General features: G+C 39.6%; 1 protein-coding gene across 4 annotated transcripts in view; it reads right to left on the reverse strand.

The window, feature by feature from the left end:
- The window catches only part of col12a1b (collagen, type XII, alpha 1b), a 152,167-nt gene that overhangs the window by 44,006 nt on the left and 85,472 nt on the right, over positions 1-22,689 (reverse strand). For all 4 annotated transcript variants that reach the window (XM_078174038.1, XM_078174039.1, XM_033649085.2 and 1 more), the window contains 13 exons: positions 20,943-21,072; positions 20,364-20,503; positions 20,126-20,255; positions 17,161-17,300; positions 15,927-16,056; positions 15,310-15,449; positions 14,410-14,539; positions 10,533-10,675; positions 6,667-6,796; positions 5,138-5,280; positions 3,432-3,561; positions 1,313-1,432; positions 491-637 (listed from right to left, as the gene is read on the reverse strand). In XM_078174038.1, the coding sequence (XP_078030164.1) occupies positions 491-637; positions 1,313-1,432; positions 3,432-3,561; positions 5,138-5,280; positions 6,667-6,796; positions 10,533-10,675; positions 14,410-14,539; positions 15,310-15,449; positions 15,927-16,056; positions 17,161-17,300; positions 20,126-20,255; positions 20,364-20,503; positions 20,943-21,072 (1,753 nt within the window). The remainder of the gene's footprint in view (positions 1-490; positions 638-1,312; positions 1,433-3,431; positions 3,562-5,137; positions 5,281-6,666; positions 6,797-10,532; positions 10,676-14,409; positions 14,540-15,309; positions 15,450-15,926; positions 16,057-17,160; positions 17,301-20,125; positions 20,256-20,363; positions 20,504-20,942; positions 21,073-22,689) is intronic.

The following is a 22,689-nucleotide window of genomic DNA, read 5'->3' on the forward strand; positions in this document are numbered from 1 at the left end:
ATAGTGCAAATTCATATTTGTTCAAATGTTGCATTTCATGGTTTTTGTTGACAAGAAAGACTTCTATTTCCCTATGTATGCGAACTTTAACTTTGCATGACAAATGCATTTTTCACACCTGTGCCTTTCAATAATTGTCCTAAGCCCTGAGAGGACAATTTTTCAAAGGGTTACATGGGTCAAAATGTTCTTTAATCCTCAGTGGTATGTGCCAACGCAGATAGTTTCTGAGGTTTAGATATCTCCATAGCTGATGCTTCCAGCTGCCACTCCAATACAGTGGCAAAATTCAGAATAACTGGGACATTGTTTCTGGAATGACACGTTGTTGTTGAGTTTTTCAACTGTTAAAATGTAGCAAATCCATCTGGAAAGCCAAATGCCACTTGGAATAAATGAGTATAAATATGTTGTAATTTGGAATAACATATTATGTACTTGAATGTTTCTCGTCAGTGGGACTCTTGTCACACACAGTAACTGTACATACGTGTTGTTCCCTGCCCAGGTAGTGGTCCACTCATGCCACCGGTGTACTGAGCCACCACTTTAAGATCATAGGTGGTTCCAGGCTGCAGGTTGTGCAGCGTGTACGAAGTCACATCGCCCACAAAGAAATCCATGGGTTGGTTTGTGCCTGGAAAGATAACAGCACAAGAATTATAAGAGAATGTGCAGGAGGTGAATTATGTATAATTACTGGGGTTGTTGTCATTATGTAACCAAACCAAACACTCTTACTCATCACACAGTCAAAAGACAAACATCAAACGGTGTTTGCAGAGTGCTCAAAAGGATCTGGGAAGCATTTTACAGATGGTAACTCGCAGCAGACGCCAAGTTCAACATGGACCCGCTCAAGAACAAGTTCTTCACAAACTGAGTGAAACAATCCCCACTCAAGGTCCACTTAAAGAACTACGGATAAAATCACAACAGCTACTGAGCTCGCATGTCAACAGATCCATCTCCAACTGAGCAAACACCGTCAACTGATGCAGACTGTGTGATTGACTTGAAAGTTCAGGTTGTTTTCAAGCTTTCTGGCTTTTCTCTATTCTTTCTCTTACTCTTGGGAAATATACGAGATTGTTACGCCTCTAAGCTTCCAAAAACTTTTCAATAAATCAATCTGCTCATAGCTCAACTTAAGTAATACAACACATGCTTCATTTGAAATGTTTAACAGCCAAAAAGGTTTAGGAACCACTGCCTGAAATCTTCAGCGAGCCTGTATCCACAAGATCTCGGCAGCCGAGAGCAGTGACATAAAGACCAGTGTTGGATGTGTTGATGTGATGTATGGTCTCACCTGCAGGAGCATAGATGAGTCTGTAGCCCTGGACAGGAGCTGACACTGGATCCCAGGCCACTCTGAATCTGGTGTACCACTCATCTGAGACTCGAAGGTTTCTGGGACTCAACATGCCGACTGCAACAGAGAGGAGACATGTCAACAAACAGACTGTGGCAACAATATGGCTAGACTTCAGATGTTTTAGTCCGCTGTTTTAGGAATTCTACTATATCAATCTGGCAACAAGTAAAAGCTGAGGATATCTGCGACCTGTTCCCAATGTAGTGTCAGTTGTTTTTTCAAGGATGTCCATGAAATATGTGACAACATCTCTAATTGGTTATTGGTTGCTTATTTTAAATCACAATATCACTTCTTCTCAATAAAACAAGAGTTATATCATATATAAGGTAAATTACATAAAGCTCATCAATATCATTAAAATTAATGACTCTGTCTACAGCAGTTATTATTTTAAAAGAAGTATTTTAAAGTTGTTTTAAAGTTAACCTACAGTGTTTGGACACAGAAAACAAGGACTATAAAATGTAAGGAAAAACTTTCTTGAACATCTCTACCTCCTCCATCACTGCTGATGCATTCCCCTTCCATTTGTTAATGAAATTCATTATATGTGATACACGTGTTTTGATTTGGGTCTTTACTCAGCCTTTGAGCGAGTCGACCTGCAGCTGAGTTCTGACTTGGACTGACGCCTGAAAGGGCCTGGCACACTCTCTGCAAGTTTCTATTGTTTGTGTAACTAATGCTACTGCTCACCAGTAAAGTGCTCTCCCAGTTTAGCTCCTGTGAGACCCCAAGGGTCCGAACTCCTCACACTAACATGTGTTGGCACTGTTGACTAATGTACGTCTACTGTATTTATTTTCACTGCACAGACTCCTCTCTGCAGGACTGCTGGCCCGTACAGCCACAAGCTCTGGGTGTGTTAAACTCAACTGTTGCCTCAGCAGCAGGCGGCTCAGTGAGAGCGAGCCGTGGCACAGAGTTTACAGGTTCAATTCTTGCAACAGACTGTGTGACCACAGCAGTCACAGATGCAGAGAGCTCTCACTTCTTTCATTCTCATAGAAAATGTTGTAAATCAGACTGAAGTGGACAAATTTATTCTTTGGGGGCAATTTTTTAGTTCACATTAAAGCTTAAAAAACCAACGTTCTTAAAGGATTCTTCACAGAGAGTCTCTCTGTATGAAATTCTTTCCTCCTGTAGGTTTGACAGCTGGCTCTGAAAAGTATGTTCCACACATACTTTCACCACAACAGAGCTAAATACATGACTTCTGTGTGGCATAATCAGCTCCTCATACCTCCAAAGGTCCATTTGAAATTGTGTATTTGTCATCTATTGGCAAAATGACAACTGTTTGTAACATACTGATTATATGGATTGATGGTGGAGAAGTGGATTAGGCTGCAGGAGGAGACATTACTATTGTCATGTTTGAAATGGATGGATTTATGGAGGAGTGTTCCTTTAAATGTTCTAATAGGCCACAGCTGCCTCTTTACACTTAATGTCCAACTTGGTGGTCCCACAAGAATTAAATCAAAGTGGTGATTTTCCTGCTGTTTGACTGGAAACTAGTTAAACCTTTTTGCTACCCAACTCTAGTACACAGTTGTACGGAGCCACTACTGTGTTGCTGTTAAGAGCTAAAATCTGTAATTTTCAACACATTATCACCTTCTCCAGAAGCTTGTTAAAGATCAAAGATTGCAGGCGTGTTGAGAAACCTGCTGTTTAGTTAAAACAGCCACTGTGAAATTACAGTATTAAAGTCTGAAGGTTTTGTCCACACAGGAGGCGTTTCAGTCGTCCATCTCGTGCAAATAGAACAAATACACTTCTATTTTTAATCTCTACAGCTGCAGGCTGCTCAAATTTTAGTCGTACTTTACCTACGTAAATCTTTAAATTAATTTTCTCTCTTTTAAACACTTTTTAAACACTACAATGTTAGGCTCAGAGCACTGCCAAAACACAAGGGGCCTGTACAAAGTACTGTGCCTGAACACATCCTGTGTAGACTGACAGAGAACTGAAGCTGCTCCTGACCTGCTGCTTTCACTACATAATCTGTATCTGTGTTATTAATGTGTGGCTGCCTCACCTGTACGTCCGTTTCCATTTAGAGATCCTCCGGGACCCTCAGGGTAGATGGCCTCTATTGTGATGTTGTACGGGGTGTCAGGAAGCAGATTCTGCAGCATGGCATTGTTTCTGTTCCCTGGCACCACAGTCTGATGATCAAAACACCACAGAGTCAGAGGTTTCCAGACACACATGAAAAAGTTTTTAAGCAGTAGTGAGTGTTTTTACAGCCAAAGAATCCTAAGTGACAGTGAGGTCATTTCATGTGCCATGTTTGCTCTGCCTTTACAGGTAACTGGTATGCAGGGCTGATCATTTAGTCTGATTGGGAGCACCTGGGCCCAGTGACCCTATTAAAGCTGCTGCTTAGGCCCTAATGGAATCTTTTTCTACACTGGACTGAAAAGTCTAGAAACTTTGTTGTTGGTGTTATTAAATGTTTAACTGGTGACTTTACCTTCTAATCCGTACAAACTGGTTTCTATTCCTTTAAGCAGCGTAATCTCTAACAAACAGGAAGGAATCATTTTGTGTCCTGGAGCAGCAAATTGTAGTGCAGTTGGCCTTTGGAAGCTGTGTGCAAACACTAACCTTCTCCATTAGCCACAGATGTTAAATTGAAATAATTGCGTGCATTTCTAATTGGTTAAGTTCCCCAGTAGAGTAGACTCTCCAGTCTGGAGAAATCCTTTCATCGGTGTCCCTGTACTGCAGTTAGCTGACTCATACCGAACAGGTGCTTCGCTAACAAGTGGAGGGGGAGCACAGCTGGGCCATCTCCGCCCTCCAACCACCGGTCCAACTCGTTATTTAGAACTATTAATAATGTTATTATGGCCCAAATTATAGTGTTTGTTTAACAGAGCCTGTAATTAGTCTCACTAATCTGTGATTTATAACCTGAACCAGCCAAGGGAATCCTGAGATGTGACTTAACTGCATAGTTTGCATGGAACATCATGGCGAAGGGTGAACGGGGAGAGTGTATCAAGAGTTTATCCAAAATAAAAAACGTCATTATCTGAAATCAGTATCTCATTATTGCTGAAACCTAGAGGATCGAGTGGATAAAACAAGGTTGAGTGTTTTGCTGATGCAGTTTCTTTATTTATTAAAAATCTGACTGCTTCAAAGGTTTTTTCACACTTTCATCCTTGAAGGAGTTTTATTTCTGTCTTTCATGTGTGCTTTTGATTTGTTTAAAGGTAAAGACCAGCTTTTCTTGACAGTCAAATGCAGCCTGTGCAGGACAGAAATCCAGTAAAGACAACTTTTAAGAAAACATACAAGAACCCCTCTTTTCCCTAAAACCATAGGGTGGCAAAAACATGTCACTTCACTAAAAGTGAATCAGAGAGAGACACTGATCTAGTTTAAACTTGAACAAAAGTGAGTTAGAAATTGCAGACAGAATGAACTTAAAGGTGACATACATCAAATGTGAGTTTCTGTTTAAAGAGCAGAGGTTAATATCAGCATAAGAGTTTTGCATCCTTCAGGTTGTTAGTGACAATATCGAAACATAGAGACTTGAAATGATATATATGCTTTACAGTTATGTCTCTGTTTGCAAACCTCAGCACAAGTTTCTTTTCCAGGACTATTGCTGCTCTGTTTCTACACTTTTACTCCAAAATTTTGTGTGTTGACGGCATACAGTGATGTCATTTTGGCTACACAGACTCTTGTGATTGATGTCATAGTGATTTTTTGAAGTGTACTTACAAACTCTGTGATGGGGTCTCCGGTCATGGGAGCGTAAGCAATCCTGTACTGCCTCACAGGACCCTCTGCGTGGTCCCAGCCAATGGTGAGAGTGCTGGTGGTGGCATCAAACACACGCATGTTCCTGGGACCGCCACGCGGCACTGCAGCACAAAGCAAACACATTACCTCGTGCAACATTTAAACAATGTGTTTAATGATACATTGTGAGTTTCTGTACACTTTATCAACATTTATAATAAGTTACAAGTAATTCAATCTGAGTTTAAAAGCCATTCTCCTTTACTGTGACAAATCCATCCATGGGGCAAGCTTATTTTGTTTTCCAGTTTTTGTTTCACAAGTATTTCATGATTGAAGAGATGAAATAAAGAGTTTAACATCTTAATTAAATTTAACAAACCACTTTTGCAAAGCAAATTAAGAATAGCTCTCTTTAGCCATAATAAAAATATAAATCTGTTTTAAAAGTATAACCACTTTGGCTTGACCTCAGAGGCAGTGCAGTCTAGGAGATAATGAATGCCTTTTACCAAATTATTGGCGCATAATGTGGGAATCACCATGCAATGGAGATTCAGATTGAATCAGTAAGTCACCCTTGAAACTGTCACGAAATTTCTTAATTTTTTGTTAAGTATGATGAGATAGAACTTAATTATCATAAGGGCAACTGTTGGGAAATTATGGGGCAGAATTCATCTAATATTTTCTATTCATTTTCTGTTAAAAAAAAAAAAAAAAAAAAAAAAAAAACCTGTTACCTGTCTATGTTATGTTGGTTTGTGTCAGGACAGTAAAGCTGCTACAACAATTTATTTCAGTCAGACAGTTGTTGTCGTTAGCCAGCTAGCTGATGCTAATATGATGTCTGGTCAATAAATGACGCAACTCTGAAATTCGTCATTCCATTAATCAAAACTGCATTATTTACTTTTTAAAAGTCATTAGGTAACAGAACTTACCAGGATATTCGCATCATTTTGACATTTCATTTTAACAGCCAATGAGAAAACATACATAAAAGTTACCTGGATGTAACACTAGTTCAGTTTTAGAGTGCTTAGGTCGCCAGGTTCAAAGCAGAGCACACATGAAATAGAAATAACTAACACATTACGTTATTTAGCTAAAGTGAAAAAAAGTAAAGGCATCTTTCTGGTGCAGCCTGGTTGTCATATTAACATTACACACGTTTTTTGTAAAATATTGCCTGAAAAACTTGTTTAGAAAGTTTTGGTAAGTAGACTCCTCTGGTCCTGTTAGTTCATTGTAGTAATTGTTTGTTTTATGACAACCACCAAATGTAAATCATAGTTTTGAGCGCCATTGAATCATTAAGTGCCACTCATGATAAGATTTGTTTAAAGAAACTGCAACTAGATATCGACACTGATGGCCTTGCTTGTTAAGATGGACACTTAGTGCAGTACACACTCATGCATATGACTCAACGTAGATGTAAACAATGGTCTGCATGAGTCAGTCTCTTGATTGTACAAAGTGCCAGCATGTGAGATTGTGCTTACGTGTTTTGCCTTTGCCCTTGACCTGTGATCCTTCTCCGTCAGCGTACAGAGCTGAAACACTGACCGAATAGGGAGTATCTGGAATCAGGTTGTCCAGGAAGGCATTGTTGGTATTTCCTGGAATGAGGACCTTTGTGGAAAAGAAACCCAAGGGTCAAAAAATATATATACATTATCATCATGTGGGGATGCTTTGCCTATTCAAATGAGCCTCTTCATGCATTACATAAAGATCTGGCAGCGATAATGTACATAATGATCTCATTGCTCATCCCAGTTATTTCCCAAGCATTCTGCTGCCAGAGTTTTCCTGAAACACTAACAAAGGCCTGGGAGGTTAGACACCAAACAAATCATTCATTCAGTAAGTGGACTGACGGATAAACAGTTTCTGCGAGGAAGCGGCTGGAGAGCACTACGTCTGTCAGCGGCTCAGAGCAGGTTAAGACATGTAGCTCAACGTGTTTTCTTACAACAAGGATGACTGCAGACCATCTCTTGTCACTGGGATTATCACGGCATCTATCTCCATTTGTGGGCCATGAAAATCAGAGCATTACATCATGGGAAATATATCCGCTGGTTGAACTTGAGTCCACCCTCATCCAGAGCTTTTGTTTTGGTTAAAGCAAATATCTCAAAGAATTTTGGACCCAAAGCTTGTGGCAAATTGGGCCATGAAACAGGTTCCTCGGTGTTGATGAGGTTGAGATCCCACAACTGGAAGTACATATACGCCTGCTGGACTAGGGTCAAATCCCTCCAGTCAGCTCCAACGTAAGGCCAATGTTCTTGCTGTCATCCTTTTAAAACATGATGAATTGCGTTAGACTGAAGATGCAGTCATAGATTCATTTCCTGAAGGCAGAGCTGCTCTCAAAGGGCTAAGATATAACTCACTGGTTGAGGTAAATCTTAATAAATGAAGCCAAAGAGTTTTCCTGGGTAATTAATGGGGTTATAAGAGGCATTGCATTTACTGTGCTAAAGAGTTGACTTGAATGATCCAATTAAAAAGTAGTTACAACTTTGTAAGTGCAAAATTTCAGCTGTGACATTTTTAAAAATGTAAGGAGTTAGCAGTTCAGCATGCTGAGATATCACCAAAACGTTCCACACAAAGGCTATACTTCACACCTGTAGCGTCCTCTGGCATTTTATGCAACTGAATGCCTTTAATCATAAGATGGGTATCGAGTGAAGAAGAAAGACAAAAGGTGTCAAATCAAGTATTGGTATCAATTTAAGGGTACCGGTCCTGGTGTGGTAATTCTTCAAACGATACCCAGCCCTATCAGCCCCCTTGCAACAGTATTCCTTCAGCTTATGTAAACCACTTGTATCTGTCACACATACTGTGTGCTTGAGTTCCCTGAAAAGACAAGTTAAAAGATGGGGACGCTTGTATTATATGGTTAAGTGCTTTGCTGGTATCTATGTATATGGTCAAAAGCATGTGGAACCTCTGATTAATGGAAATCTTAATGCTACAAAAAACAATGAGCCCTGACCTCAATCCCACCCAACACCTTTGGAATGAACTCTGAAAGTGAGCCAGACCTTATCACCCAACATCAGAGTTGGACCTCACTAATGCTCATGAGACCAAATCCCTGCAGCCAGGTTTAACATCTGGTGAAAAGACTGAAACCGGAAGCGTGGAGACTGTTAGAGCAGCAGATAAATGCCCATAGTTTTGGAATCGCATGTTCAGCTATCATTTGTGGGTGCAATCTCACAGTTTCCCCATACAGTTGACCATAAAGTGTATATTTTCTGGCTGCCAACTTCAGTTTATTTCCGACCTAGAAATTTCTCTTTTAAAACAGCACTGGCTCTTAGAAAAAAATGTAAAATGAGGCCAGTTTGAGCTCAATTATATTGAATTAGTCATCAAGAGTTGGTGAATTTTTGTATTTCTGAGTTCATCTTTGTGTCTGCTCTGTATCTTTGCCAAACCAATTTCCTCTAAGACCAAAACAAAATCAAAGTTAATTAAAATAGAATACAACAGAAGTGAAAATAGATAGAGGAAGTGGTGACTACAAGGGATAATAAACCACTCAGTGTGGGGAGTACACGGGATGATAAACTGTACAGTAATATTAGCTTCACAGCATCATCAAAGCAGACGCTAATCATCAGAGCAGCCAAATTAGATTACAGCCTCATGGCCCCAAAAACGTCAACCATAGGAGCTTTCACTGATGTCAGTCACAGATGTATCCGCTGTGCAATATTTCTAAATTTCAGTCACAGAGTTCAGACTCTTTCTTGGGAAATAAAGCCCCCCTTTGTCTCTCTGCAATCCAGATATTTGCACTGGTGCATGAAATCAGTGCTGATGGAGGAATACAAAAAGCTGACAAGTCATGATTTCCATATTTAAGAGCTTCACAATAAAAACTGCAGCTCAAACATCTGTGCCATATTAATGTAAACACTTAGTGAAACATAATAGGAATGGTCAAAATGGACAACCTGTTGTTCCCATGGAATAGACCAACCCAGTGAAAGCTTTGATCCTACTTTGATTTCATTGGTTTAATCAGATGTGGAGAAGAGATGGATACAACTTTATTTGAACTCTCAAGACAACTGACGGAGATGCAACCTGATGTTATGAGTTCAGTAACACTGGATAGTTCACATTCAATATGCAGCTGTCCAGTGTGAAAAGAACATCAAGGGCTAAAAAAGGACAACTCCAAAATCAGGAGCTACAAGTCCCAAAATCAGGCACAAGTCAACACCTCAAGCCAAATCCAAAGTTAAGAACAAAGTCAAGGCCGAAAAGCTTTAAGTCAAGTCCCAACCTACAGGTCTAAACTCCCAATTTAGCACTAAGTCCCAAGTCAAGTCTCTAATCCAGTCCTATGTCAAGACAAGTCCAAGACAGACAGTTCCAAGTCCTAAACAATTCATGTAAATACAGAGTTCTTATATCTGAATGTGATAATCTGAGGCTGAAACACGCTCTGTCGCAGCTGGTCTGTAGAGATGCACCTATACCTTCTGCTCCAGATAAAAAGGCTGAAGTCCAGGTGAGGTCACAAGACACTGGTATTAAAGTCAAAGTCTTTTTAGATTTAGTAAATTTTAAGTCAACAGATTCATGACTCAAGCCTGCGTGAGGCCCGAGTTGTGAGACTGGAGTCTATACCTCTGCTATAATCCTTTTCATTTAGCAGATTTTAAAGTTGGTTCTTGTCTGTACATTTATGTAAAATTATAAGTCTGTTAATCAATTAGTCAAATTCCCAGCTTCTCCAGTGTGAGGACAACCTGTTTGTCTCTGTTTCATATCTCTGGAAATTGAACATCTTTGGGTTTTGGACCATTGCTCGGACACAACAGAGCATTTGAATCTGTCACGTTGGCTCTGGGACATTTTCATAATTTGTGCTCAAGGCTAGATGAACAACTGATTAATAGAAAAACAAAATGATTGTCAGATTAGCTGATAATGAAAATGATCGACAGTGGCAGCCCTATCTTGCATGATATTTTCTTTATCTTTAAACAAGCAAGACAAGAACTGCTTGTGGGATGAGATAATTCCCTTTTTTTCCCCAATATAATTTCACTTATCTCATGAATTTGCTGGAGCCACGTCACATCCAGCAAGACTTAACCCTGCAGCCTTTGCAACAAGTGGATTTGCACTGAATAAAAAGATTATCTGATCTCACTAGCAGATTTTTTTAAGTGAAATATGCCACTTTTTTTTTGTCTTTACATTTGTAGCCGTAATCCTTTGAGAGCAGACACAGTGATCTCAGGAGAAACCACCTCTTCCTGCCCTGAAGGCAAATTCTGCTGCTAATGACAGTATGTGTTTTAACAGCCTATAGAGAGTTACTTACCGACCCAGTGGATCTGGGTGCACTCAAGGAAGAATACGCCACACGGTACTGCTGAACCTGGCCTGAGGCGGGCTCCCAGCGCACGTTCAGGCTGTTAGGGGTAGGGTTGTACACCTGGATGTTCCTGGGTGGCATGCGTGGGACTGCAGGGTCACAGAGGTTAAGAGAAAGTGGAGTGAGGAAGAGAGGGACATGTTGACTTTCTTCACTTAGCAACCAAATATCAATACAAAAGGTTTGTTCCAAGTACATCCCATTTTAGGACCTAGAAAATGACGGCTTATGCTGATGGATTTACAAACACAAATGATTACATTCCTGCAAATGTCACTGTTGGTAAGTAAAGTGCTAAACAGAAACAGAGCCAATGTCAAGCCAAGGATTAGATTGTCAGTTTAGGTTTTGCATTTTTAAAGACTACAGAACCAATTTGAAACCAAATTCTTAAACAGTTTACAAAAGGTCAGAACCCCGGTGAACTTTTTAGTTAATTTAAAAAATAAATCTGTTACTGTCTGCTGTGTTCTGTTTAAGCTTGGAATTAAAACAAGCTGATGTTGGAATAACTTCCAAAACCTCTGGCTTTCATCAAGAAAAAGCATTTAATGGAAGAATAAATTGTCTTTGCAGTGGGACACACTGCATCACAGTCAAACTTGAGGTTGGACTCAAATGCTGAATGCAGCAGAAGTCTCCTGCAGGAAAGTAATTTTATAGCGTCTATGTGGAGAATGTGTAGAGAGAAGTAGCACAGTTTTGGGTTTATGCAAAAGCCCTTAACTTCCCGTTTAAACCAAACCAGATGTGCAGATCCCCCTGGTATTTGGAGCTTTACCCAATAAAACAAAACTAGATGCAGTAGGTAGATTTTAACGGAGCCTCCTCTTCAATAAGGACAAAACCTCCAGAGCAAAACTGTTTCCCTAATGTTGTATAACAGCATTGAATAAATCATCATTTAATACCTACAAAATACAGACTGTGTCAGAATGTTTTACTTCTATCATCCAAGGACAAAATTGCCTTCTATCCTTCAGAGACATTATGTAATCTTGATCTAATTTTGTGTTATTAATTGTTTTATGGCAGTAAGCTCCTTTTTTTTCCCTCCACACTTTGGACTGAAACTTTGTTTGTGTCCAGACAAAATGTGACAAATTCCTCCTGGGATGGAAACAGTAAAACTGGACTGAGTTACTGGTAATAAAAGATCATTAACGCCACACACAGGCTCATATCCACTGATAGACTGACTCACAGTGAGGACCAGTATGTCACTGCTGTGACGGAGAGATCGCCTAACCTGCCAACAGAAGCAATAACAACCTTTTCAAATAAATGAATGACAAATAAATGATTTTTAAAAATGTTGGATTTAGCATGAGCAGTCAAAGTTTCTCTGGCTGTGCTTATTCAGACTAGACACAGCACTGCTTCAAAAAAACACTAGGGGTTATGTTGGTGTGTTGGTGATGAGATAATGAAATATTTCACCCTTTTCTTACTTTGAGAACACACACAGCGAGGTGCCGACCACCGTGAGTTTCAGTGCAAGTCCATTAAAATTAAAACAGGTTGCATAACTCCAGTGCACTATATTTCATTCACCAAATGTTTGAATTATGGGGAACCAGAAACAGACCCACACACACCACCCTTATAAAGGCAAGACAGCCAAAAACCTTTGTCAGCAACCTTTGGTGCTTCAGAGGAGAGCTGTGTGACGTTTTTTCATCTTGATTAAATATTTCATCTTACTTCAACCTGACCCAAAAACAATCCACAACCAGTTTTCTCTGTAATGACTAACTATAACTTAAGCTCTAACCACTCCCAGAAAGGGCAACGGAAACTATTCTAAGGGGGAATGCACTTCGACACAAGAACATTTGGAGTAATGTTTCAAACTTACGGCAACATTTAAAGTGAAGGAACAAGGCGGCACTGAGCTCGAAACATGTTGGAATCATGGCCCCAAAAATTCAAATTGGAAATAACCTGTCCACAAATGACCTCAAAATTGACTTACAAACAAAGAGCATCGCCTTACATCTGGATGACTCGTCAATTAAGCCTCAGAATTATCCTGACAAGAAATGAAATATTCAGGCTTGTGTTTGCCTGCTGGAGAGGTCTGTGGAATCAAAAGTCTTGCCTCACTCGCAGCTTCCCAATTAAAAAACCCCAGGATGCATTTTCGCTGACTGAGCATGGCATGCCGTCTGGGCAGAAACAAAACCAACACACACAAGGATGTAAAACCACCCAGACGACTCAACCCTTCTCCAAAACAGAGAATGGCTCTCCATCCAAACTTGTCAGTTACCAACAGTAGTTTAAAAATTCCACATTATCGCTGCTTTATTTTTTGCCATCAATCACTATGAAACTCCTCAGCTTCTCTTTTGTTCCATCCACTCATCCTGAGGTTTCAAGGCTTTTAGTGATTTAGGAGTTTGGGCTCATTTTACAGATTACAGTAGTTTTTCCACTGATAGTTCACTTGGGAGATACTCTTTGTCTATAAAGATGTTCCTGTTGTCAAGCATTGTAAAATGTAAAAAAAAAAAAAAAAAAAAAAACAATCTGAAAATGATGAGTTACACGTGCTGAAGATTTGCATTAGTACAGAGACATAAACTTTAAACATTTTTTCTCAGTAAAGGAATGACCTCTGTCTCTCTGCAGTCCTGTACTGCTGGCTACTGGCAGCTGCTCAATAAAACTGTGACCTTTGACTTTTACTTCACCACAGGGGGAGGTGTCCACTCTAATGGCTGTCATTTTAAAAACCAATATGAGTAGCACTGGTGTCAATTATACAGATGTTAAAGATGCTAAAAGTGGTTTTGTACCCCAACTTCTCCCATTTTTAATTTAAATTTAGAAGAGTCAATAAAAGTATTGACCCGAATTTACAGTAAAAAGATATTTTTATGGACAGTGCATTTGAAAAGGTTGTTATATTATATCCAGGACATTAACATATTACAACAACAGATAATTAAATGTGGAGGAATGTTTATAGTGCATTTGAGTAAATCAGTTCCAAAGTCTTTTAGAAGTCCAATTTAATTTACAAGAGATTTTAACTTGCGTTTTACTGCCACAGAAAAAATTAAGTCCTGATGAGTGAAAATGTCTTTACTGCAGAAATGGACCGCAGACTGAATTATCCTTCAACAGCTGTCATGGAATTTTACAATGGGGAGCTAAAGAATGATTTCCAAAGCCTGACAGGAGCCTGTGGGTATATGATAGACAAAATGAGGAATTAGCTGCACTTAAAAACATCTTTGGACTAGCAAAACAATTGTGGGATTTATGTCTCGCTTTAATGGAAGTACTTCATGTGCCATTTTTTATGAGAGAAAATGCTCAAAAGATGAGGACTTGGAACATTTTTCCCTACCGGACCAGTTTGATTAAAAGTTCTGCATTTTCAGAAAGCTGTTATTCTAAAAGCAGATGTTTGAAAAGGGGGGTTGTTTTATAATCAGGCCATCTATGTGCTACAGAGGGAGCTTGTTACTTTGAGAAAGTGTTAACCTTAATGTTGCTAGGATAGCAAGTTTCTACATGTCCATTTAAATGTGCCCTATAAGCCCAGTGTAATACCCAGGAATGTTATGATGCTTGTGTAATGTTTTTTTTTTTTTTATGAGCTCCCAATAGATGAAATGTTTGTCCTGGTGTCTTTCCTGCAACAATTTCTTAATTAAAAAAAGGGACCCTTGTCAGATCATCTTTGAGGGTGTCTTCTATCCCTTGTTATGCTTCTGGCACAACTGTCATAAACATTTGACCTGGATTGTTCAGCTGCAGCGAGAATGTTGTTCCAGTGTCAGATGCACACTGAGGTCTGATCAGGACTTACGTGTCTTTCCCCTGTCAGACTGGCGCAGACCTTCTCCCTCTGGGTAAACTGGAACCACAGTCACAGTGTAAGGAGTATCTGACAGCAGATTCCTCAGTACGGTGTTGGTGGTGCCGCCTGACACCTGCTCCTGCTCGCACACAAAACAATATTATTACACAATGTTTCAAAGCCCAGAATAAACTTAATTAAAAGAATACTCCACCTCCCAAATAGTCACTTGTGAATCAACTACTAAATTTGTCAAGAACATGCATTTTGATTAAACCCTTATATTTAAAACACTTTCACATAAACAGTCTCGTGCATGGATGAGAAGCGCTCCTGTGCTGTTTTTGCAGAACTGTTGTAAATAGTAAGGTTTCAGTGAAAATACATGTTTGGGAAGTACTGAAAATACGACTGGATAAATGAGATTTGAATTTTACAACACGAGTTGTGTGCAAGTTTAGAAACGGGATGTTTTGATATAGTTTTGCTGTTGTTAAACACAGTCCCTGTGAATTCAATTTATCAAGAATATCTCAGTTTTTGGATTCTCTGTTCACCATGGAGGCATGCAAGAAAAACAAGTTTTCTTGCCGAATTCAACGTATGACGAGATGAGTAATTAATATATAAATGGTCATTTGGGGACCATGGGTCATTTGAAACTGTGGCTCAGCAAACAACATAACTGCCAAGATAAAAGATTTATTGTAAGTGAAAACAAGGACTATGTTCGCACATTGTGTTGGGAGATCATAAACAGCAACAAGTAAAGAAACTGTTTTAACTTGCATATAGAGTTACAGACACCCCTAATACGCTTGTCGACACTCATCTTTATGGACCCTCTTTGATAACATCAAAAAGTTACAAGCCTGTGATGAAGCACAGGAAGTCAGTTTAATGTCTCACCATGTCCTCGGCGCCTCCAGCTGCAGGAACATAGAAGATGCGATACTGGCGGACGTTGCCCTCCGCCGGCTCCCAGCGCACCTTGAGGGAGCTAGTGGTGGGATCAGTAACCTGCAGATTCTTTACACCTCCCAGAGCCTCTGTAAACACCAGGGAGAGTCACAACATGATTGTCAATATTTTGATTGAGTTATAGCGATAGTCAGGTCAGACCAGCAGCAAAAACATAACTCTCTCTTTAACCTTATCGGAGCAACAGATGTGGAAGGTTCAACAAGTCTGTTGTCATAAGTCAATCACAGGAAAGTGGCTTCTGCTGACATTCAAAATATTTTTCTTTGATCATTTTAATTTCCTGCTACAATCATTACACCAAATTATCTTGTTGGTGCTTCCCAACAATCTGTCTTTATATAACACAGAGACAAACCTGAGGCAATCAGGTTATACTTTCTTTGATAAATTCACCTTTCTAGTATTATTAAGACCATTTTTACTTAAATGTTTGTTAGTGTATCAATTGGTGTTGAAATCGTTTTATCTTCAAAACAAGGCAAAAAAGTGACATAGTTAAGAGTTGCATGTGGTCACAGCTGCTTTGCTATGGCTTAACTCACTTGTCTTTCCATTCTCTGACATGCGTTTCCCCTCCGCATCAGAGTAAATAGGTACCAGTGTCACTTTGTACTCTGTGTCCGGCCGCAGGTCTCTAAGCACCGCATTTGTCGACATTCCAGATACAGGAGTCTGTACATGACAAAATGACAAGATAACACACGTTCAGTAGTTAATAGTTGGTATTTATTTACATGTCTTCACTTGCGTCTCGGCGCAATAAGCACTTTAAAACCTTTTATTTTCCCTAATGTAGCTTTAATGTCAGAAAAATCATCTTATTCCACACTGTCTGGCCATATCATTTATATGTTGTGTATCGTCTTGTCTCAGCTCTTCACTAAGGCTATATGATGTTTATTCAAACGCAAGACTCCATGTCCATCAGCATCTTTGGAAACTTTGCAATCTCCACTAAAGTTAAAAATGAAGGTCTGTGACTTTGAACGATATTTGGCTGCAGATCATGGCTCAGAGAGGTTTAAGGGCAAAAGGAGAGCCTTAAATCTTTCTCTTTCCTATCTTTGGCTTCAGGGATCTTGACTAAAGAGCAGCTTCCTCTGTTCGTGTTTAAAGGCTAAGTCTGGTGATTCTATATTTATCTTACTGTTAACAAATCCAAATAAACACACCACTGTACTGCACATTGTTGGTATTTTTCTAGGATTTTTTGACAATAACAAAGATAGAATAATTTTAGGCCTCATCTTTCAAGTGCCTCTGGGCTTAAAGCAAGTACAGCTTAACAATTAATTGGTGCCATCAATCTGTTCTTTAAATTAATATCATCCTTGACTTCATCCTTAACCTCTGAAACACTAGCTGACATAACAATTTCACAAGTTCCATTTGGTAGTTTTGCTGGAGCTTTTGATTGTATGGCATGATCTTCATCAACAGATGGGGTTGGTTCAGTTGTCACAGAAATGTAGATGTTCAAATTTTCATTTTACTGAGCACTTAATGAACTTCTCATCCATGCTGGCATAAAAAAACCATCTGCTGAGGAAAATCTTGACAAATTAAAAGCTCAAGAACAGATACTAAATGAACCTTGCAAGAGTTGGACCTCCACTGGCCTCTCTAGTAGCAGTTTCCAAAATTTCTAAAAGTCCATAAACATCAAAACTAGCAGCTAATGACAGGTATAGAAACTCTTTCATATATTTCGTTAATAATAGACAATGTAATTGCAAAAAATGGCATGGAAATGTATCATCTCAATAGACAACCAACCATGTTTTCAGTTCCTCCGCCACTGGGGACATAGATGATTTGGTACTGCCTGACATCGCCCTCGGCCGGCTCCCAGCGAACCCTGAGGGAGTTGGTGGTGGGGTCGGTGACCTGCAAATTCCTCACTCCACCAAGAGGCTCTGAAGAGACAGGACATATCATAGTCTGAAACAACTGCTGCACATAATCCTCGCTGTTTGCTTTATCCTGCAGGGTGCACCGGATAGGTGGGGTTCACCTCATCAGGACAGTCCAGATGTCCCAAAGTGGGAGAGGCTGTCATTCACAGAGGAGTGTCTTTTTTTTCCTCTCACTGTCTAAACTTTCTGGTATTCTATGAGGCAAAAACATCTCTATTAGAAAGTATTTAAATGTAAAAGATTTTCTCCAAGGAAACAAAGGTTAACTGCTGCAAATAATCCTTGGCATTTGATTTATCCTGCAGGGTACACCAGATGGGTGGGTTTACCACATCAGGAGTGTCCAGATGTATCAGAGTCAAGAGACTTTCTGGCATTCATTATGCTCTTTTGTGAGCCACGAATGTCCATATAAACTAGGTCTGTATTCTCATTCTTTGGCTCAAAGCACCATACCAGTGGTTTTCTTGCATGTTTTCGCCCATTAAATAAAAACTGAGTTTACTTTACATTACAGGCAGGTTTCAGATGGACTTCCTGTCCTCAAGGCAGCCAGTGGTTTCAGTTGATTTCAGTACTCTGGCACAGAGAAGATTTTCTCAAAGGTATGTTATTGTAGTGTGGTAATGCTTGTGTCATTTGGTGGTGGAATCAAGAATGCTGCAACAACCACGAGTCAGCTGCTGAAAATTTTTATTTCTACCAGCTATGCTGTTTGGAATACATCAGTTTCTATTTCTTAGAGCCGAATACATGATCACAGTCTCCTGGGTAAAGCCAAAACCTCCAAATATTGAGCAAGAGCGCAAAAAAGGTCTCAGTGGTTTAGGTCAGGGCCTCCTAGTGACCTACAAGTTTGAGGGTAAGCATTTTGTAGTGGAGCTGCCACAACCTCTGCTGACATCATAAGAAATTCCTACATCTTTTATAAGATATAAGGCTTATTAAGCTTCAGGACAGTCATCACATCACTCAGCAAAGACCGCCTATTGAAGAAGTGAGGCAATGGTTTAAACCATCATCAAGTTGCTACATCAGCTTCATTTGCCATTTGTCATAAAGCAGACAGGGTGGAGAAACCCAGTTAAATGAAGTGCAAGTGGCATATACAGTAAGGCTACATGTATGAAATTGAATCTCAGTTGAATCACTTAATCACATTACTCTTAATTTTTTGAGGAGACACTGATCTTTGGTTCAAGTCTGGCAAGGGATCTTTGTTGCGTCTCCCCTCATCTCTCTGTCCACACTTTTCCTGTTAGCCGTCTTTTGAATTCTCTCATGAAGGTAGAAAATGTCCCATGCTCTCACATGCTTTCATAGACAACAGAAATAATCATGGAGAGATGGGCCATACCACAACTATGTACATAAGATTAATAGCACCTCTGTTGTTTTGTTTTTAATTAATCTTCTGTGCTCTGTGAATCTCATCTCCTCTGTGAGTTTTGTTGAGTTGCAATAAAAATAAAGTTCAAGTAAAAACAAAGATCCAATAAACAAATAAATCATCCAAACATCAATGGCATAAAAAGAATAATGGGCTTTTATTGCTGCATAGTCTTGCAATAAAACATTAGTTCTTTGGATGTTGGATAGTCCTTGAAGGCACCAACAGGGAGAGATTTACCGAACCAGTTCAAACTGTTTAGCATCCTTTGTAACATATTTGGCCATTAAACGAAGGTATTCACGGTTTTAAAGACTTGATTCCAGGACAGTGAACAATAGTCTCCCCCACTGATCACACAAAGAAAGAGATTTTCTCTCTTTTCTCATCAACTGAAACAATGAATGAGGAACAGTCAAGTAAGAGAATCATCATGTGCAAAGTGACCTCATCTCATTAAATTCTCCCAATAAGGCCATATACTGTAGACATTTTGAACTGATGCCACCCCTCTGCTTTTCTTTACCTAACTAACACCCCACTGGTTTACAGTTTAGATTGCCCCTTTGTTGTGTTGGATTACTCCCCAACATTGTGTTTCAACATTAATAAAGATGATATTCTATAGGGTCTTTAACAGCCCAGAACTGATATGATCTTTTAAAATTGTATCTAATAGAATAAGTGGTGAGTGGCAGTAAATGTCTTCCTTAAAGAAATAGTTCACCCCAAAATCAAAAACACGTACCTTTCCTCTTACCTGTAGTGATATTAATTAATCTAGATCATTTTGGTGTGAGTTGCCGAGTGTTGGAGATGTCAGCCATAGAATCTTGGCTTGTAATGCTCAGAGCACCGAAAAACTATGTTTGAAAAACTCATTAGCAATGTCTCATGCCAGAAATCATGACCCAGTTACTCAAGATAATCCGCAGACCCTGTTGTGAGCAGTTTCATGTAGGAACTATTTCTTTCTACGTAACTAAACCTGCCAACCATATCACCACACAGAAGGAAGAATAGCTCCATAATATCCAACAAAAGACAGGCATCTCTACGGCCAATATCTCCTCCACCAAAGATATGTATTTTGCTTTGGGGGTGAACGTCCCCCTTTCACAAAATGAGCCTGAGCCAAGTTATAAATAACCCCTAATGTGTGTTCAGTCATGCAGGGTGCAGCAGATGGGTGAAGTTTTCCACATTAGGTTATTTCAGATGCATCAGAGTTTAGACACAGATACATAACTGTCTTGCTCCTGTCAGCTAAACTCCCACCTGACACAAACAATCCAACATAAAGCATGAAGCGTAGTTTCAGATTTGATTATGTGACACTCATGCTTTCAGGAATGTGCTCTGCATCCACTCATTGTGCATCTATGTGGATGAGAGCTGAATGTCTTAAATGTAAAAGTCCTCATGAGTCACTCACTTGTCTTTCCCTTCTCAGCCTGCCGTATGCCCTCCACGTCTGGGTAGACAGGAACAACAGCCACATTGTAGACAGTGTCGGTATCCAGGTTTCTCAGGATGGTGGTGGTGGTGCCTCCTGACACCTCCTCCTGTTCAGTGAAATGTTAAAACCTCTGTCAGTATGATAACAACTTAATCTGATAATAGTGAGAATGTCTGAGTCCACAGTCATCACAGTTAATGAAAACAGTCTGTACCATTCGTTCTTCTCCATCTGGTTGAGCTGTGTAGAAGACCTTGTAGCTGCGGACATTGCCCACTGCTGGATCCCAGCGGACTGTCAGAGTGCTGAAAGTTGGGTCGATCACCTGCAAGTTCTTCACTCCACCCAAAGGATCTAAGAAGGAGGCACAAATAGACATAAGGATTTATCAGTTAATTTAACTAATTTATCAGTTAGTTATTTATTTTGCTGGCTAGCACTGCCATGAGTCAAATGCTAGTCCACTAACGCTGCCAGATTTGGGGAGCTTTAAGATTTACTCTGTTTAATGTTTTAGTCTTTTTTTCTTGTTTTACTGGTGTTGTAATATTTTATGGTGCCCTGTCAATCGATAAGTCACACATCTCTGGTGTTTATTAGGTCATGGTGAGTTTAAGATAGCTTTCAGCCCATGTGGGCAGTAAAGTAATATTTTACTCTATTCTATTCTTTTTCCACGTTCATAAGAAAAACACATTCAGAGAAATGAGCTCTGGCTTAACATTATTCTTCCCTCAAGGTCCAGGGCACTTCCTGCAGCTACAAATCATTCAACAGACTCATCTGAACTTACTTGTCTTCCCATTTTCAGACTGCGCTCTGCCCTCCATCTCGGGGTAGATAGGCGTGACGCTGACCGTGTACTCAGTGTTGGGCTCCAGGTTCTTCAGGACGGTGGAGGTGGCGGTTCCAGACACCTGGTCCTGGATGAGGAGAGAAGAAACAACTTTGAACTGGGTGAACTCTAGGATTCGGAGAACTCTCAAAAAAGAAAATAGCGGTTTGGCAGATGCAGAAAGCCTCTCAGACTGAACAATGTCACAGTTTAATGTGTTGTGAGCCCAGTTTTCTTGGATGCAGCTTCAGTCAGTAACTGTCTCCGTGCGACACAGTAACAGGAACAGTAGAAGCTCAGAGATAAAGATGGATTTAAGCAGAAAGCTTCCACTTCAAAAACTGTCCTGGGACAGTCTGGGCCTTCGAGCAAAGCATCAAACTGGCAGCAAGAGGGAGTGCATGCCTTTCTCTGCATGAAATCCTTCAGGCTTCTGCTGCAAATGTAAATTTGATCTTTGTCTATTTAATCTAATAGTAAGTCCTAAAATCTGCCAATGAGCTGAGATAACTTCAGTTGTTTCCAAATCAAATCATCTCCTTTCACGACATTCCTTGAACCAAGTGACATAATCTTGAGGGTAATGACATGGACCCCCTCGAGATATTGTCACTGCTCTATAGATGAGTTAAACCATCCCACATCACTCTTAAATGTTTTTCATTAGTTCTAAGTAAATGTAGATTTTTAAGGCAACATTATCCAGCAGTTTTCATCTTTTGCTAATTTGATATTGCTCTTTTTTCAGGACAAAAGAATAAAGTTCTTGCATGAAACTGCTTTGGAAAAAAAGTGTAATCATCTCACGCCACTGGCTTTTCTCCACTTGTGTTGAGAAAACTTGAATTTGAGGCCAAAACTAAGATGAAGCTGATGCTGAAGAAGCTGGTGCTGAAACTGAAGAAGAAGACAAAGATGAAGAAGACAAAGAAGTAGACGAAGACAAAGAAAATCAAGGCAAAGACAAAGAAGAAGAAGAACCCAACCCAACAGACAACCCAAGAGCAAAGTGGGCATAAACATCCAGATGACTTTTTCCAGAACAGTAAACAGAACAAAAGCAGCCTAATCAAACAATGTTCCTCCAGTAAATATAAGTTTAATGCATTATACCTAACTATACTGTGACCAGCAGAACTTTGATTGCTTTTAATTTGGGTTATTTAACGCCTTAAAATACAGTTTCCCATAATTTTTAACCTTAAAGAGCTTTAAGGTCAGTGGTGTCATGCCACATAAGCACTGTCATAATAGTCAATGTGTTTCTTTGTGTTTTACTTATTTGTAGTGTTTTTGTTAAATGCTGCCTATGTGAAGTCAAAATCACTCAAGTGGACCTTTAAAGCATGTAACAAAGCATCTAAAAACAACACATTATTCCCGATGGACTAATGGCACGAAGAAACAACTATAAAAGACAGATGTATTTACAACAATAAAAAATAATGGTCAGTTACAGAGGGACAGAAAGAGAGGATTTTAAATAAAGATTAATACTGTACATTTGTAAGTGCCACTGAACACTGTGGCTTTAAGGTAGCTAAAATGCCTCAAAGTGGTTTGAATTAAAAGACATATCTCATTTCACATTCCAGGCGGTCATAAAAACCAAGATACTAATGGGGCATGCATAAAGTTCTCAGCTTCTGGTAAAAGTCCAACATCTGGAACTGGCAAATCCTGACAGTTACATAAAACTATTTTG

This window comes from Epinephelus lanceolatus, chromosome 13, assembly GCF_041903045.1.
Source record: "Epinephelus lanceolatus isolate andai-2023 chromosome 13, ASM4190304v1, whole genome shotgun sequence".
Lineage (NCBI taxonomy): Eukaryota > Metazoa > Chordata > Actinopteri > Perciformes > Serranidae > Epinephelus > Epinephelus lanceolatus.